At 49.7% G+C, this 17,162-nt stretch overlaps 1 protein-coding gene across 5 annotated transcripts in view; it reads left to right on the forward strand.

Annotated features, from left to right (window-relative positions):
• The window catches only part of Magu (SPARC related modular calcium binding-like protein magu), a 54,234-nt gene that overhangs the window by 10,833 nt on the left and 26,239 nt on the right, over positions 1-17,162 (forward strand). For 3 of the 5 annotated variants that reach the window (XM_077681652.1, XM_077681653.1, XM_077681656.1), the window contains exons 3-4: positions 1,094-1,207; positions 12,559-12,792. In XM_077681652.1, coding sequence (XP_077537778.1) covers positions 1,094-1,207; positions 12,559-12,792 — 348 coding nt within the window. The remainder of the gene's footprint in view (positions 1-1,093; positions 1,208-12,558; positions 12,793-17,162) is intronic. The other 2 variants (XM_077681654.1, XM_077681655.1) reach the window with 1 other exon arrangement.

Genomic DNA, 17,162 nt, shown 5'->3' on the forward strand with positions numbered 1-17,162 from the left:
TCCCTACAACTTGTACAAGGCTAATTTGCTTACCTGTCATCTTTGGAGAAGAGGAGAAAATTGGCCGAACTGTTTCGCCCTGTGTTGCTGCACCACAGAGCTGCGCACGACTGGTGACGCTCCTTCCGCGGCCCCGTGTTTAGAATTCATTCAAATATATTTTATAATGCAGCAAAGCTTTCAGCCTGTGGAGGCGTTTAGGCAACCCGCGCAGCCCTTCGCACGCCGGCTCGCTCACGCACGCACCGAACTGGTCCGTCGTGCGCGCCGAGAGAAAGGAAGAAAAAAAAACATTGGCACCGGTGAGCTGTTGCGCATGCGTGAGGAGGCGCGGACGGTGTGGAAAGAAAGAAACGCTGTGGGAAAGGGAAGGGCCACGCTGCAGCACCCTGCCGCTAGGATCGCCCCACTTTTCGAAACCGAAACTAGTTAAAGTCGCCTACCAGTGCCCGCGCCTTGTGGGGAAGCGCCGCTGATTATGACGCTTATGTGCTGGGTTCGAGCCCTAGCACTTCTACCCTTTTTTTGAAGAGAATCGTCCTCTTACTTGAGCTCTATGCATTCTTTTTGCAGTAAGGGTAGTTAGGGTGGTCGAGCGCTTCTTAGGTGTGGGGAGAAGCCTCTCACCACGTTTGAAAGTAGATCTTCATCGCACCGCGAGTGCCCGGCCTGCAGTGACTTGACGTGGGAAGTCGCTTCTCCAGCGCCTGCTCCTCTTCCTCCTCCTGGCACATATCCACGGGGGGGATTGATTGGCGGCAGGTTTTGGGAAGCAGCTTAGTGTGGAACATGGAGCACTAAGTAGAAGCGTGCCGGCGGGGAACTCTCTCCTCGGATGGAATGCAACAAGAGCACAGTTTTCACTTCAGGCGAGCTTCCCGAGACAGAAATGCAAACTTTGCTCTCGAAACAAGGTAAGGTGTTACCCTGCAAGGGCATGCTTCACAGGAGGAGTGTCAGCGTTTGACTGTATTTTGCCGTAAGCATACGTTCTCGCTAGTTGCCAACAGCTGTACGCCATCAGTGTGCCTCTGAATGCTTTTCTGGCGTGGCCTCCCGGGAGCCCCGAGCTGACCCGCCCCGTTGCTCGCAGGCTGCTCCAGCATGGACCGGGGCCAGTTCAACCAGAACCTGGTGGCCGTCTTCCAGAAGGAGTACGAGAGGCTCCCCAGGCCGCCGGGATCGGCCAACACTACAGGTGGCGTTTGTGGGTCCATTGAGGGGAGCTGAATCGGGCTGTGTACGGGGACGCGTGAAAGCAGTCCTGCCGCATTCTTCCCTATACACCTCGAGCGCGGCCTGTAGGGGCGCCACTGAAATCCCCCTAGCGGCCCGTTTCGAAAGCAGCCGCGGGAGTCCGCGCCCCGCTCCCCAGTGCCGCCGCTGCTTTTGCGGCACGTTCACGACTGAGATTTACCGTTTGCGGGCGTTTGAAATCCATGTTTATGTGGAGCAGTCACTCTGTTCGCAAATGGGGTGTGTTTCCGAGAGTGTAAATGTTTCCGACGCGAGCTTAGTGTGGTATATTCGGTCTGTATAAGTGCCAGGTGTGTGCCACAGGCCAGCGTCGCGGAACCGGCGTATGATGGAGCCGATTGTAGTTACACTGACCTGAATTTACTAGCCGTGTCTCCGTAACCGCCGGTTCCTCGGGTGTTCATGCTACGGCTATACACTACGTTTTAAATCGGTTTTGTGCGCTTACATAATCAGCGGAGCACTGATACCTGACAGCACGCCAGTTACGTTTGCCAATATTATTGTTCACCACCATTTACAAGCCAGTCTGTGTTAATTTCGGGAATATTCAACAAAAGTACGATGGACAATACATAATTATACTCGGGGATCAGCACACGACAGAGTCGTCTTGTCGTGAGGTGTGCGCCCGCAGACTTTCATCTGCTACATATATCCTCTGCGAGCAACGCGGAGACGGGCTTACAATATAATCCGCGTCCGCGACTAAATGCTTCTTCGAAATATCGTCATATGGCACTGGGAGCCTGCAGAATAAACCAGAAACTGAAAGCAGAGGGCCTTATCACATACAGTCAAACCCGGCTATAACGAACCCGGATAGAGCGAATTATGCTATATATCGAACAAAAATAATTCAGTTACGGATATACATGGGAAACTGATTCCTTATAACGAAGTTCGCATCCGATATATCGAACTCCGCGCGCCTAGAATGGCCGCCGAAATGCATGGTCTCGGAGCGGCGATTGAGATGTGGGTTGGCCGCGACCACGGAGCAAGAGCCGGGACTGGGACATTGCGCCTTGCCCGGACCGACGTGACGGCCGACACTTTCCGTAACTATTTCCGACGCGTGGGACTTACGACGGAACCCGCCCAGTCAGCGAGTCCAGACTAAGACAGCAGCATCGGTAAATTGTGGGAAGAGTTCGCCAACGTTGCCGATGCTGTCGCGAGGGAAAGCCGTCCGATACTTAGAGCAAAGCGCTTTCGGTAGTCGATGTGCTCCGCCAATGCTTCTTCGATTTTGGAGAACGCAGACTCGTACTGCTGCAAATAATGTTTCGGCTATGCTAGTTGTAGCCACCAAAACCAAAGTGAAAACAAAAATCACCGCTTTTTTTTTTTTTTGCAAAGTAGGCAGTGCGGGCGGAAAGAAGCTTTATTAATTGCAATAAATGGATTATTTTGGGTATGGTTAATGGCTACTTTACTGTGTTCCTTTCTCTATGCGGGGATGGTGGAGTTAAGCAGGGGGGGGGGCTACCGCGCAATGCGAACTCGTAACAATAAGCTCGTTATAGGCGGGTTCGGCTATATCGAACTATTAGATATATTGAACAAATCGCGGTGCATATTGCAGTTCGCTATAAACGGGTTCGACTGTACCACCCTCTTCCAACTACACATTTCATCGCTTGTTGAACAGCCTACCCTGTATACTTCCAAAAATGCGTCCGCCGTACGATCAGCTCTTCGTTGAAGTAGAAAAACAAAAGGAAAGTGAACGCGAGATTTATGTGTGGGATTTAAAACGTTCATTGCTTGATTCCGCTCCGCATTTGTACACGGCGTCCCCCTCCCTGCCCCCCCCCCCCTCCCACCGATTTCTCGCGAAATAGCAGTGCATTTCGCGTATAGTTGGTCTAGTGAAACCTACCTGGCTTAAGTTTTTTTTTTATTTCCGTTAGAGCTATTATGTTTCTAAATTCCGCATTGGCACAGCATTTATTTTTCTGTGGTTTCATTTCCTTGGTTCTTGCTATATGGGGTGTGTGGGCACATATTTAGCGACGCATAGACTTGGAATATACTTAACCTTTTCGCATGGTTTATATTCTTATAAAAGGCATAAGTTATTGTCCGGGATTGTGTAATCACATCCCCGAAACATATTTTTCTGTGGCCTATATATGCGAAACGAAGCCGCATTCGTTGTCCACGCTGCAAAATGAAGCCAACCTCTCATTCTGCCAGTATCAGGTCTAAACGAGGCGACAGTAGAATTCATTAGTGCCTGACGTATTTGGAGGTGACATGGGTGATATGCTGCTGCCGTCGCCGACGCCCGGAAGAGCGGCGACGAAGCGCGCAGAACCGCGTCCCCGGGTAGCTATTGCAGGTGATCGCGTACTCTACGAAGACGCAGCTGCTTTTTAAGTGACCTAAACGTTCTCTTTGCCTATAGTTGTCACCATAACAAGTTTTTTTAGGCGCGGAAAGGCGAAAAGAAGCGAAATAGAACCAAAACACTGCACGAGCCCCTATCAGTCACGCAGCGCAAATCCCGTCAACGCCGCGGAGAAGTGGCGGCAGGCGGCGCAGCGATCGCGAAGCTCGAGGCGTATAGTTAGCACGTGTGAGCTTTTCACTGTTGCAATTGGGACGAGCAGAATGCGCTGGCTTACCAGCCTGTGAATACGTCGGAGACCCCTCCCTTGTATAAGGGTGGAAAAAAGGAATGGAGGCCCTGTGAGGGAGGGATCGGGGGCGTTTGTTCTATGGCATGTGGGTATTTCCTTTCCACGTGCCTTACATGCCATGCAAGGAAAGCAAAGCTGTGCATGTCTCGGGAAGCCACGACGACGTGCATGTTTTGCGGCAAAGCCAACCTGTGCCACATCAGCTGGGAGTGCTGCCACCATGTTTGCTATGCGAAGCTTCCTCGGCTCAGTGATGGCGATGTTGTAGCCAAGGCGCACTGCAGGAAAGCCAACTTTACACAGTAGGAGGGCACACGATGATGACGATGACGCAGGAAAAGAATGCTTCCCGTGGTCGAAATCAAACCGGGTTCTCTTGCGTTCTGAAGCCAGCGTCTGTCCGGCTGTGCCATTCCAACATGGCCTGGGCTTTGACTTGCACGCACTTTGCACTTTGATCGCTTATGCGTTGACTTCAGTTGCAGCAGCTTTGACTTTGGCACTTGGCCATTTAGAGAGCTTTGCGTTTCAACCATTGTCGTCCATAGACTGAGGGACACAAATCGCTGTTTGTCTTCCTATCGCTATGGGTCAGCAGGACACATGACGCCAACGATGGTTGATGGTGAGCATTATATTTGCAAGAAGGTGTCGGTGATGGACGTGCTTACAAGTGGCCATGGTAGCTCTGTCCAGGCCGCTCACATCTTTGTCAGCATTGGTGTTACATGAGCACTGCACGACACTTTGTTCTTTTTTCACTTCTCGTGGCACTATTTCTTTTGCTGCTCATAGAGCGGTGCGACTTAGAAAAGAATATCTTCTTCTTCTTCTTTTTTTTTTTTTTTTCAACATATGGCCAATTGCACGAGGTAAAAATCACTGACCCAGTGTCGGTGATTTAAGGGGCCGTAAAGGTGGTTGTAATAGTAACACCAAGTGTTTCATGCATCCTCATATCTAGCTTATGGTTGGTTGTCTGCAGCTGCATTTTTCTCGGGGTGAGAGGAGACAGCACCCTTTGTAACAGGCAGTGCAGTGACCGGTGATGGCCAGACCACATGGCCAGGTCAGCGAACTGGAGAACGGGAGGGGCACTTATGAATGTACCTTCTTCTCCTCTAAAACAGTGCGCTTAAATGGGCCAGCGAAACCCGGAACATGGCCTACGCATTCTAAGCTTCCATCTGTTAACATAAAAGAACAGTGTTTACAGATAACTCACTTCATGGTTGCCATATCCATATAAAGTGGAATATAGGTCGGGATTTTTTACTGAGAAATTCGCCAGAAAGTCACCCCTCAATCTGTACAGGGTGCCCCAGCTATCATGCGCCAAGATTTTAAAAAAGAGCAATGGCGTTACTCACACCTGCCAACTCTCCCGTATTTTTGCCACATCTGCCAATTGTATGGACACTATCTCAAATCTCCCGAAAAGTGGCCACCACAACTGAGAGGTCGGTCCCTGTTCATTCACGCCGGAACGTAGGTCCTCCCTGCTGTAACAGTTGCGGTGCTTTAGAAGAGCTCTCGCCACCATACAGTTCCTTGTGACTATACCGTCGAGTACCGCTAAGTATATTCTAAGCACTATAGTACCGCATGCACCCTGCATCTGGATGCTGCCAGTATGTTGTTTATAGCGTACAAAGGCCGGCTGCGAGATGCACGCCTTGCCGTACCAAAAGAAGGCCAGGGAAAAGGCCAACCCCTTCACAAGTAAAGAAGTTTGGTGCTCTCTGCTACAAGAACCAGGAGTGGAGTTTTTTTATGATGCAAGAATAAAGCAACTCAAAATAAGCACCATTGCCCCTTTCTGATGTCAGTGTCCAGTCTCAGTGATTCCGTAATACTAAACTAACTACCCCCTTCCCCCGATGCGGTCTCCCGAAATTTCATGCTGCTAGGTTGGCAGGTATGGTTACTTGAACAAAACCAGGCGCATAATGTTTCCAGTACAGTGGATACTGGCGAGTAATTTTTTCGTATGTGAGACTTAATTAATTAAATTCGATTACATATCTAACTCGAGAAATACTGCCACTCAAGTGTCAATGAGACACGTACTCATTTATGGTGGCTGATAAAGAAACCCCATGAAACATGAAAAATGCCGCATGACGGTGCTCCCACACGCATCGTAAAGCAATTCCCTCAAACAGGCGGCATCTGAGTTAGCCAGAATGAAATAAAGAAAGGAACGAAAGAAGAAATCGCGACCAAGTTTGTGCCTTATCTCCCACACGCGCCCCGCGATACTTTCTGTTGCTTCTCCTTCCATGCATACCCTTATCAAGGTGGTGCGCTGTCTTTTCTGGCGTGTGACGGGCAAAGCAGTTGCTTTCGATCGGCTTATTTGAGGGCACTGGTTTATGATGCGCGCGGGAGCGCTGTCACGTGGCATTTTGGCATATTTCGTGGGGTTTCTTTATCAGTCAGAATAAATGGGTACGCAGTTAGTTCATCACTGAAAATGCCGCAGTTAGATTCTTGTCGTGGGTACCTACAAGTGTCTTATTGACACTTCAATGATTAGGGCAGTACTTCTCGAGTTCAATCATAAATTAAATTTAACTAAAGTTCAATCATTAATTAATTAAATCTCATGTATGAAAAAATTACTGGCCGCTACTCCACTGTACTGGAAACATTATGCCCTAGGTTTTGTTCAGCGCCATTGATCTTTTTATAATCTTGGTGCATGATAGCTGGACACCCTGTATAGCGATGACTGGTGTAATGCTAGTTGCCATCTGGCAACTGGCCAGCCCATCCAGACTGCAGAGGCACAATCGCCACCACCATGAACCGAGCTTGCTACCATCTTTGTTTTGTCACTTCTCTCGCTATCACTGAACACGTGCGTGCTATTTTATTCTTGCTCAAAGTGAGTTGAAGCACTTGGTGCCAGATCACAGCAGCATTTAAAGGAAGGTTAGGGAGTACACCAATGCCATCACCGCAAAAAATGTATGCTACTGGCGCAAGGTGGAAGGGCAGCTTTCGGCATGCAGTGCTCAGAAGAACTCGTTTTGTGGGCGCTGCTCTGCGCACCTGGAACTCGTGTACAAGGTGGTGTCTTTTGTCCGTAAGCGTTGTGCGACGTCTCCACAAATGGGTGGTACCCCAAGATGCTTGCTGGCCACCTGCACAGGCTGGCTCTCGCCAAGGTCTGCACACGAGTGTCCCAAGCTTTGTGCTCGCTTCGCAGTGACATGGTCACATGAGTGCTTGAAGGGACACTGAAGTGATTTGTAAACATTGCGGGATTACTAGCGCAAATTGTAGTCCGGAGTCCCTAGGCCCTGTTTCGACCACTCTGAGCGCGTTTACGCGAATTCATTTAGTAGAAAAATCAATTTGAAAATGCTGTCCTCCTCTCTGCACCCTCGCCCATTTTCTGTGGCGTTTTTGTGTGACGTCAGGAGGGGATGAGCTGGCAATTGGCTGCGCTACTGCACGGCTCGCCGACCTTCCGACAGAGTCAGTCAGCCCAGCGTTTAGTCCGCCGGCCGCCGACGGGTCGTCGCAATTCACTCGCTCAGCTGAAACTAAGCCACAACACGTTTGTGAATGGAAGAATGCGCCTTTCTTTACTTCGTTAGTTTGTACACTGTATCTAGCTCCAAGCGCTGCACAAGCGCACATGCGACGCTTCGCTGACTGGTACGCTAGTAGGAAAACCTAAGGCCACTTGAAGGCAGGAGAAGAGTCAGCGAAGTAAATATAGGTACTAAGGAAATAAAGTCCACCTAAACTTGTACCGTACAGCAAAAAACTAGGGAGCAGGAAGCACTTTTTTGCGCTGGGTGAACAAGCACAGCGGTCAGCAGCACGACTACACATCTGCGAACGCTTTTCCGTCTAAGAAATGCAATTGCTAGATGTGAGATATTGTGGAAGTTTGGGGCACGCTTACTGCACGAGCGCTATGCAACAAATAGTAATTTAAGCTGCTTGAAATGCTAAAACTAAATAAAAGTGTAAACTGGTTGTACATTATATGCCTTATATATCCAACCTCGCCAGCGCTGGCTTGTGGCGGAGTGGTCTGAAGCGGTAGGATTATTGTTTTGCAAGTCGCAAGTTCAAATCCCCGAAGGTACATGCTTTTTTTTTTTTTTTTTGTAAGTGGATTTTTTGTTTGCGGCCGATGTTTTCTAAACTGGGTTCACCATTTTTGGGCCATAACGTTCACTGCTCCACGAGTGAGTTCGCAGAACGCGCGCAGGCTGACACTGACGCGCTAGCGAGTTCTCGTTGGCGTGCTGTTGCCACAAGCACCGACTACTTGCGGGCAGCGGGCACAGGCCAGAATCAGCAGACCCTTGGGCTGGTGCGAACACGCTTTTTACGATACAGGCATGAGTGAGGCAAGCTCCAAAAATGGGGGAAAAGCGCATGGCATTTGAGCGTCTGCGGTGACGCGGAGGGCGTTCATCCACTGCGTAGGCCTCGGCTAGTGATTGCTACGATTCGAAGCCGTCTTGGGAAGCTTATCTTACGCAGTTTACAACCAACAACATGGCAGAAGCGCGGTATGGCGATTATTGAGATATCGAGAATGCCCATACAACGATAACGTTGGATGTCAAGCATGTTGTTTTACAGAACCGAAACCGAAACTTGTTTGAATGCTAACCTTGGATATCGTTCAATCACGGTGCGTCTCCTCCCGTCGTCACAGCCTTTAGTTGGTGCGGCCGCTGCAAATCGCGCATGGTAGTTTTTCTTCTTTCGCGCTTTGTAAAATAATTACCGACTTATCAACCGGATAAACGATGAAAAGTGTGGTAATTTGAGCCAGTCTACGCAGTGCAAGCAAAACCGGGAGCTGAACAAATTCACTTCAGTGTCCCCTTAAGAAGTGCGGCATAAGCAATTCCCTGGACTGCACCGAGAATGACTTGCTCTGTGGGCAGCTTGTCCAACGACATTTCAGACATCCCTAAGAGTGATCTGAGACGAAGCAAGTTACAGGCTCAACAAAACAATGTCTGCCTAATTTTTTTTTTGTTTTGCGTTTTTTGGCTAGAAGGTAAGGGAGTCGACCTGTATTCCGCATTATATGGTACTTTAACCCTTTGAGGGTCGAATTTTTCTGCCAAGTGCGACCCCCCAGGGTTGATTTTTGTTATTGCTGATTTAAATTCTTCGGATGAATCTATTTATTGCGAGAAAAAATTACTGTAATTTTTTAGGGGGTCCATAAAGTGACGAAACAATCGTTTGTGTTGTTACATACGTGTAGTTATTCATGACTAGGGCCCCTCACTTTTTGCGGTGAAACATTTCAAATTCTGCGATTCTAGATAGGGGAATCTGCAAAATTCCGCGACAACATTGAAACGGCATAAGGTACATATAACAGTTCATTTATTAGACACTTCAGACTCCTAACAAGCTAGATTCTATTTACAACTGAAGGAAACTATTGTGGCTGAGCATTAGGTGATGCTTCGTGCTTTCTTCACCAAGAGAATGGCGCTTGTGAGACACGATGTCACCATAGCGACTGAATGACTTTTCTGCGTCAACAGAGTTGACTGGCACCGACAGGTATTTAAGGGCAATGGAAGAAAGTGTTGGGGTCAGGTGTTCCATCCCAGCCCAGAAAGCCAGGACATCAAAATCTTCACTTGGCTTTTCTTGTTTAGAAAGAAATTGTGCCACTAGAAATTCTGCCACTGGTCACTAGACTTGAGGTCTTGGGCAGACTTCAGGACACTTGCCATTCAGCAGCTAGGGCTATAAGTCCAGGAACAGCCCCAAACTCTGATCTCTTCTCTGAGAGACACCCAACTTGCAGGGGATCCAAGCACCTCACACTCTTGAAGAACTTCCAAGTGTCAGAGTTCTCCAAGTATACTAGCGCCTTGCTAGCCACTTTACTCATTGCACCCTTCATTTGTTTTCAATCTGACAGGCCTCATCGTGTGCAATGTTCTCTTTCTGTGGCTATGACTATGCCCCTTGATTCGGGTGGAGGCTGTGCCACCTAGCCACTTTTATTATTTGATAAGGTAGGAATATGCAGATGCAAATTTAAATTTTCAACAGTAAAAATGTTGCAGACAATTAATAGAAACTATTTTGCTATTGCTAATAGAAAATGCCACTATTCCGCCACATTTCACTGAATATATCGTTTTGGGGACGTAGCGCCACACTTTTAACGGTTTTTTTTGGAATTCCGTGAAAACACTTCAATTCCGCGATTTTTCGCGGAATTGAGGAATCGCGGAAAGCTAGGGGCTCTATCCATGACTAACACAAGAAAAATTCTAAATGAAAACGAGAGAGTAACAAGCCAGCACCTTTTGAGTGAATCGAAATCAGATAGAGATCAGTTTCATGGGCGCAAAAAGCGGGAAGCGCCCGGAGGACGTTACCGAAACCAGCCGGTGCGTCCGGGCGCGCGTGATATACGGCGCACCACTTCTATAAAATACAAGAAAAAAAGGAGAAAAGAGCCTCATCAGTTTCGCAGGTGCCCGGTGGGCATAAGGGGCCTTAGGTGGGCGATACCCAGCACGCCCCTTCATTACCGGATGCACAAGTGATAGCTGGCGCGCCGCTAAAGTAAATCATAAAAAAATAATAAAAAAGAAGAGCCATCGGTGCAAGAACATAATTTGACGTATTTCCATAGTGTGGCAGCACATGCCAAGCAAGAGAAGTTGGCGAAAAAGGTGCGCTTTTTAAACATACAAGCGGTGACGTACGTGTACGTTATTGACCATTTTGAAGGTGTTTGCAGAGGACGTACATGTACGTCCGTGACCCTGAGAGGTTTAAGCGAGGCCATACAAAGTGCAAGCCCTCTGGGGATCAATTGCCGTGTGTGCAGTGCCTGCGATTATCTTATTTTGTTTTTCCTGGCTGCACATGAAGTGTGCGCAGTGGTCAGTCTGGGAACGGGCGAGGGGGAACTGTGCTCACGCATGCAGAGCTGTGTGTGCAAGATAGTTTGCCACGAAGGAAGTCTGTTCTCCCTCCCGACACGTGGAAGCAGCAAAAGGAGCCTCTGGCAGCCAGTGCCGCCAAGGGGAGCACACGTGGTCGCTGAGACTCGCAGAGCAAAGCGTGCGAGAAGCGCGAGATTCCGCTCCCTCGTGGGTACAAGCCAGGCATTTCCTGTGCATCGTCTGGCTGGTGGATCAGTCCGTTCCTGTGCTTTGTGCAACTGCCTCGGTAGCCTGGGCGGTGGAATCGGTTTTCGAAGGAATGCCCCCAGCTGTGCCAATGTTTCTTTTTTCAGAGATCATGATTTCAATATTGCGAGGTGTTGTCATGGCTCAATTGTGCACATTCTTTTCACAAATAAAGGTGTCCTTTGTTTGGGGTCCTTTTAGAGCAGTTCAGACAAAGGGCGCGGCACATCAACATGTTTAATTAAAGGTCCCTGCAGCAGTTACCACCGACTATTTGGTAATGCATTTCGGGGTAAGGCCCCTTGTCTCGGCAATCTCCTCCCTTGAGAATTTAAAAATCCGTTCACTATCACCAGAGTTATGCGAGATTAAAAATTGCGCAGAATCATTCCTTCTCAATTTGGCCTCCGACTGTGATATGATAAAGTCTGCACACTCTCTCTCTCGGTCAGCTCGTGATGTTGTCTTGGTGACCTTCGATGTATGCACAGGCCGGGGAGTTTTCTCTTTTTCTCCACAGCGGGGAGTTTCCAGTGTGCTTTGGGACTAAGCAGGCCTTGGGCGCCTGCTCATCTGGCTGATGAGGCGTTTTTGAAGCAATAGACGCTTGTTGTCAAGTGGTCGGGTTGACGGTGAAGTATTGGGTTCATCACTCCAGCTTCTCGTGCTCTGAAAACACACACACACACAAACAGCACCATAACTGCATGTACAGGGCACTGTGCACAGTGCCGATGATGGTAGATTGCGACCCGAAATACAGGAAATAAGCCGTAACATTGACCAGCAACGGCCAGTAAGACAGCTACCGCTGTGGCGCAAGTAAAGCGGAGGGAAATTGAAAGGAGTGCGGTTGGTTTTCACGCATCTTTCACAGCGATTTCTGTGCTTACCACTTCATGTGCGTGCGTACTATATCCGGCTCGGGTATTCCTGGCAGTGTAATGTAAACATAGTGCGGGTCTCTCTGCACTGCTCCATGCATGCTGCAGGGTCCCTTTAATGTTCTGCGTTGCACCACAAGTGCCTATCTTGGGACTGCATGTTGTGAGCCTATTCCCCATCGTCGTCCTCACATTCTACTTTATTGTGCAAAGGCGGACGTTGGGGGTGTACAAGGAAGTAGGACTCGAGGAGGATGGTCATTCCAGGACGGGACCCGCCACGGTGGCTCAGTGGCTAAGGCGTTGCGCTGCTGAGCTCGAGGTCGCAGGTTCGATTCCCGGCCGCTTTTCTGATGGAGGCGAAAAGCAAGAACGCCCGTGTGTTCGAGATTTCGGCGCACGTTAAAGATTTCCAGGTGGTCAAAATTGATCCGGAGCCCTCCACTACGGCAGGCCTCATCGCCTACGTTACGTCGGCCCGTTGAACCCTACAGTCAAATCAGTCTATCATTCCCAGACGGGGAGCTTTGGGAGAGAGCCTTGGCTGGCCCTGGCCTCGGATGTGAGCCGTCCTGCTCTCAGCCTCTCGATCCTCCCTCCGCCCCTGCGCAGCCCGGGTGCCGGCGGTGCTGCGGTGGAAGTTCTCGGAGCTGGACGCGGACGGGGACGAGATGCTGCAGCTGCGTGAGGTGCGGGACCTTCGGCGGCTGGCCCGCCGCATCGTGGAGCCCCAGGCGTGCGCCCGGGGCCTGGCTCGCTACTGCGACACCAACCGCGACCGCCTGCTCTCCCGCTCCGAGTGGCTCCACTGCCTGCAGGGGCGCGGAGGCGTGGGCGGCGTGGACAGTGAGCAGCACCCCTCCTTGCCCCTTGGCATCGGGATCGCACCCGCTTTTAAGAGGGGCCACGGAGACGGAATGCAAGCTTGGTTCGTTAAACAGACTGCTTTGCGCTGACAGCAGTGGTGCCAGTTTTGTTCCAAACTTCAAACAAGCAATGGAGATGCTAGTAAGAGGGATAGGGGAGACAGTGGCCTCTCCCCAGCCACTTTCGGGCTAGTATTCCTCTGTGACGTCACAGAATCTCTTGTGCGATTTCTGGCTGCCAGCCTTAGCCAGCACCAAAAGACATCACTGGGAGATTGCAGTGGGGCATCTGATTCCGTTCCGGTTGCACTAACGTGAACTAGAGCTGTGCACGGGCCGCAATTTCTAGGCCCAGCCTGATAGAGATACGGCCCGAGCCCGGCCCAAGCCCGACGAATATTTAAAAATCTGAGCCCGAGCTCGGCCCGAGCCCGACAAATTTCTAAAATATGAGCCCGAGCCCGCCAGAGTGTTGTTAAATATCATCCCTAGTCCGACAGGATATTAACATGAACTTGGAGAAGTTTGCTGTTAACCTAAAATGTGTAAGCACAAAGTGAAAACGACTACTCAAGATTTCAATTTCCTTAAAACTTGGACCGAACTTTGTACAACTTATCCTCACTTAGAAGCTGTATTTTCGGTAGCCGTGTAACTTCATTTGCCACTTCATTTGCCAGTCTTCGAAATCAAGGCACACCCGAGGATACCTTAAAGGGTTCCAAGTAAGGGGATTTTTTTTTATTATTGCAGTTCTTCAGCAGATATTGCACCTTTTGTTCTTCCATTCCTTGCTGAAATTTGATCAGATGATGCGTCCGGTTTCACCATTTTATTTTTGTCCTTCCCTCTAGTTACGTTGGCACCATGATTTTATCTGTGCTTCTGTTCTTTCTTGCCTTTAGTCATGGCTCTAAAAAAAATTCTTGCGCGAAAAAATCATGGGCTGTGCTTTGAAAATTGATTCTTGAAACTCTGCACACACTGCGAACTCCAGGCCTCGTTTGTTCTGTTTGTTTCAGTTTGAAAAAGAGAGGGAACATACAGTCATGTTGTAGTCGGTGGCTGGAGTGCCCTCGTTTCCTGGCCCGCTCTCTCCCACTAAGCTGATGGGACCCAGACGTTTCTTTTATTGATGTGAAGGTGCAATCGTCTTTTTATCATATCTTGTAACGGCGTGGTAGTGAATCAGCACTTCCTTTTTTTTTGTTTTCACTTTACTGAAATATCAACAAGAAAGCTTTCTCTTGCCAACAATTTAGAATTTGTGGCACAGGATAGCTGGGCCTCAGGAACTGCCCGGCCCGACAAAATTTTGGTTCAAGCCCGAGCCCGGCCCGCGGGCCGGCCCGGGCCCGTGCACAGCTCTCACATGAACACACTGATAACTGTGTCTTACTGTTTCCTGTCACACATTACTCCTGCCCGTATTGCATTGCTTAAGCACAAAACTGGAAAGTTATTGAATGTCCCTTAGGCTCAGAAAGCTTCTTTCACAGCTGCAATGGAGCTGAGTGAGTTACCAAAGGTGTTAATCGACCAGATTTTAGGGGAAATCCCCAAGGTGGAGTAAGTTTCTGTAAAGGAAACTTTGTAGCCGTATGGCTGCATTTAGGTGGATGTCAAACTTTCCTTCACAGAAACTTACTCCACCTTGGGGATTTCCCCTAAAATCTGGTCGATTAACACCTGTCCTTCACTTCGAGTTGTTGATCAATTCGCTTTCGCGCTACTAACGACTAGCCTCCCGGTTAAGCGGTGGTCCCGGGTTCGAATCCTGGACCAGGACAAATTTTTCTTCAACTGCGAAGTTTTCGAGAAAGCTGTATAGCTTTTCTTTGTAGCCGTATGGCTGCATTTAGGTGGATGTCAAACTTTCTTTTACAGAGTTACCAAAGGGTAGTCGTGTTTGGTCTTCGTGGCCCCTCTCTTGATGTACCACTCCTTGTTCGCAAAAGTGCACCGGCAGGCGCTCTGTCGCAGCCGCCAGTGTGCCCCTGGCCGCGGCCGTGAAGGGGGGCGGGGACAGCGTGTCGCCACTCGCCCAGATGAGGCTCACGCTGCAGGCAAAGTTACGCACATGGGAAGGGGGCTGGTGTTGGGGCTGAAATTGCACTACACATCTCCGCCCGCACCACTAGTCGAAACGGCCGTGAGCATGAGCATCTCTTGGCAGCCAAGCTGACTGTTCCCAACAGCTTGCCATAGGCGGGCTTCTCCCTGTTTGCACAAGGAGCTCAGTGCTGGGTGGGTCGCCCGTTGTCTTCTGCGCAATTCTACGCGGGACAGAAACAGCCGCCAGTGGGGCCTTGCCCGTGCAGTTGTCAGAAGAACATGGACAGCGTGTGTGGGTGGGCTTTAATTTCTGGCTCCCAGACGTGCACCGTGTGGTTCACAGCTGTGCAAGGGTGACGCTCGCTGTGCCTGCTCTGCCGCTGTGTGGGCCTGCTGATTGCGCCACTCACGGCCAGGAGAGGGGCTGTCGGGGTGCCCTCAAGGCCACGGGGGCATCGTCCGCTGTGGTGCGGGGGAAATGTGTGCTCTGCTGTCTGTGATGGCACACTGCATCCGAGGCAACTTCACGAGCCGTGGTTGTCGGCCAACTTCCTCTTGGAAAGGAATGTGCGCAGGGTGCTGCGCATAGCTGCAGAGGGTGCACAGATGTTCTGCTGGGTGCTTGCGGGCCTTTGGATGTTGGTATGAACGTGTGGAACTTTGATGCACTACGGGGTACCTGCACGTGCCCTTTAATTTGGGCTTTGCGCGAGTCCTCATTCTGTCTGTGCTCTAATCCAGCCTCTCCGAGTGTTCCTCGAACGGGTCCTGTAGTCAGCTTTGGCATTGCGTGTGTTTGTGAGGCTAACACATCTCCTTCAATCTGCACATGTCCTGTAGAGTGGTGCACGCTTGCATCTGCTTTAGCCCCCCCCCCCCCCCGTCTCCTTCAATTGGACGTACAGTAAAACCTCGTCACAAGAGACACTTCAGAGGGACCCAGGAAACATGGCCCTTATAACCAGGGTCTCTTGCGTTCAATGTTGCTAGCATGCGAAAACCAGCCAAACCATTTTCACTCAAACACCTCCTATAACCAAGTGTCTCCTGTAACAGTGTTGTCCTTTAGTGGATAACATGTGCCCTTTAGTGCAGCACATCTTCTAATGTGGTGTCTTTCCTGTAATTGGATACAGTTGAACCCCTTTATAAGAGACACCTACCGGGGAGCAGTTTCTGAATCTTGTACGAGAGGTCTCTTATAAGCAGGGAACCATGTTTTCACTAACTGATCAACCCCCAGTTCAATGTGGGCACCCTAAGACTAACATAAGCACAAAAGAACACTACAGCATGTTGCAAAAGGCTCATTCTAATTTATGTTTTGCACCCAGAACTTATGAAATAGTAGTTCTGAATCATTGTTTGCTTCACGGCTGTGTTCATGCTGTTTTTTTACAACAGCTTCTACAAGCTTTCACTTCTTCTTTCACGGTTTGCGGAAGATGAATCGTGGATGTCGAGTGCGCAAGCCTCGTGAGCAGCCGGAGCACACAGTTTCTCCTGCTGTGTGCTCTGGCTGCTCGCGAGGCTTGCGAGCGTGACATCTGCGATGCTTCTCGATCAGGAGCTATGCAGTGGGGAGAGCCCACTGCACACTCTTGGCGGCATTCTTGGCTTGCGCAGAAGCCCACTTGCACGCATGGCGGTAAGCTTCAACCGCATTTCGTGGTTCTTAGACAGGGTGTCTACCAACCTGGAATTGTCAGGGAATCCGGACACATCTGGAAAAGTCAGGGCATTGTCAGGAAATTCTTCAGATACGTGGCTCGGTCATGGAAACTGAGACGGTTGATTGCTTCTACCTCCCAACTGACTGCCAACTGCTGGCACATCCCTACGCGCATCTAGACGATGCTACAAATTGCCTGGATGGTCTAAATGGCCTACTGTCTAATTGTCCAACATCAGATGGAAGGCTGAATTGAACAGGAAGTCAGGACGTGGAGGTGCTGCCCAAGTTTCGGAGCAGGCTGAATCTCAAAAGAGAAAGAGGGGAAACTAGCGGAATGTAGAAAAACCCACCGTGGAGTCGGGTAGAGCCAGGATGCAGGAGCCAAAATACTAACCCTTCGGAGCAAATTCGCGCTTTTAGCCGATGAATACAAATACAGTGTTGACACGCTAAATAACAGTCTAACAACGGCAGTCATGAACTCTGCAGTAGCTGTGGGAGAAGCAGCGTGCAAAAAACAAACTGGACAACTAACACCGAAAACAAAGGAAGTTATTGCAAAACATAAGAGCATAAAATTGTTGAGTGCAGTGGATCAGATTGAATAAGAAGGTCTGTCG

This window comes from Haemaphysalis longicornis, unplaced genomic scaffold (genome assembly GCF_048455015.1).
Source record: "Haemaphysalis longicornis isolate Haplotype H1 unplaced genomic scaffold, Haemaphysalis longicornis Haplotype H1 scaffold_8, whole genome shotgun sequence".
Taxonomy (NCBI): domain Eukaryota; kingdom Metazoa; phylum Arthropoda; class Arachnida; order Ixodida; family Ixodidae; genus Haemaphysalis; species Haemaphysalis longicornis.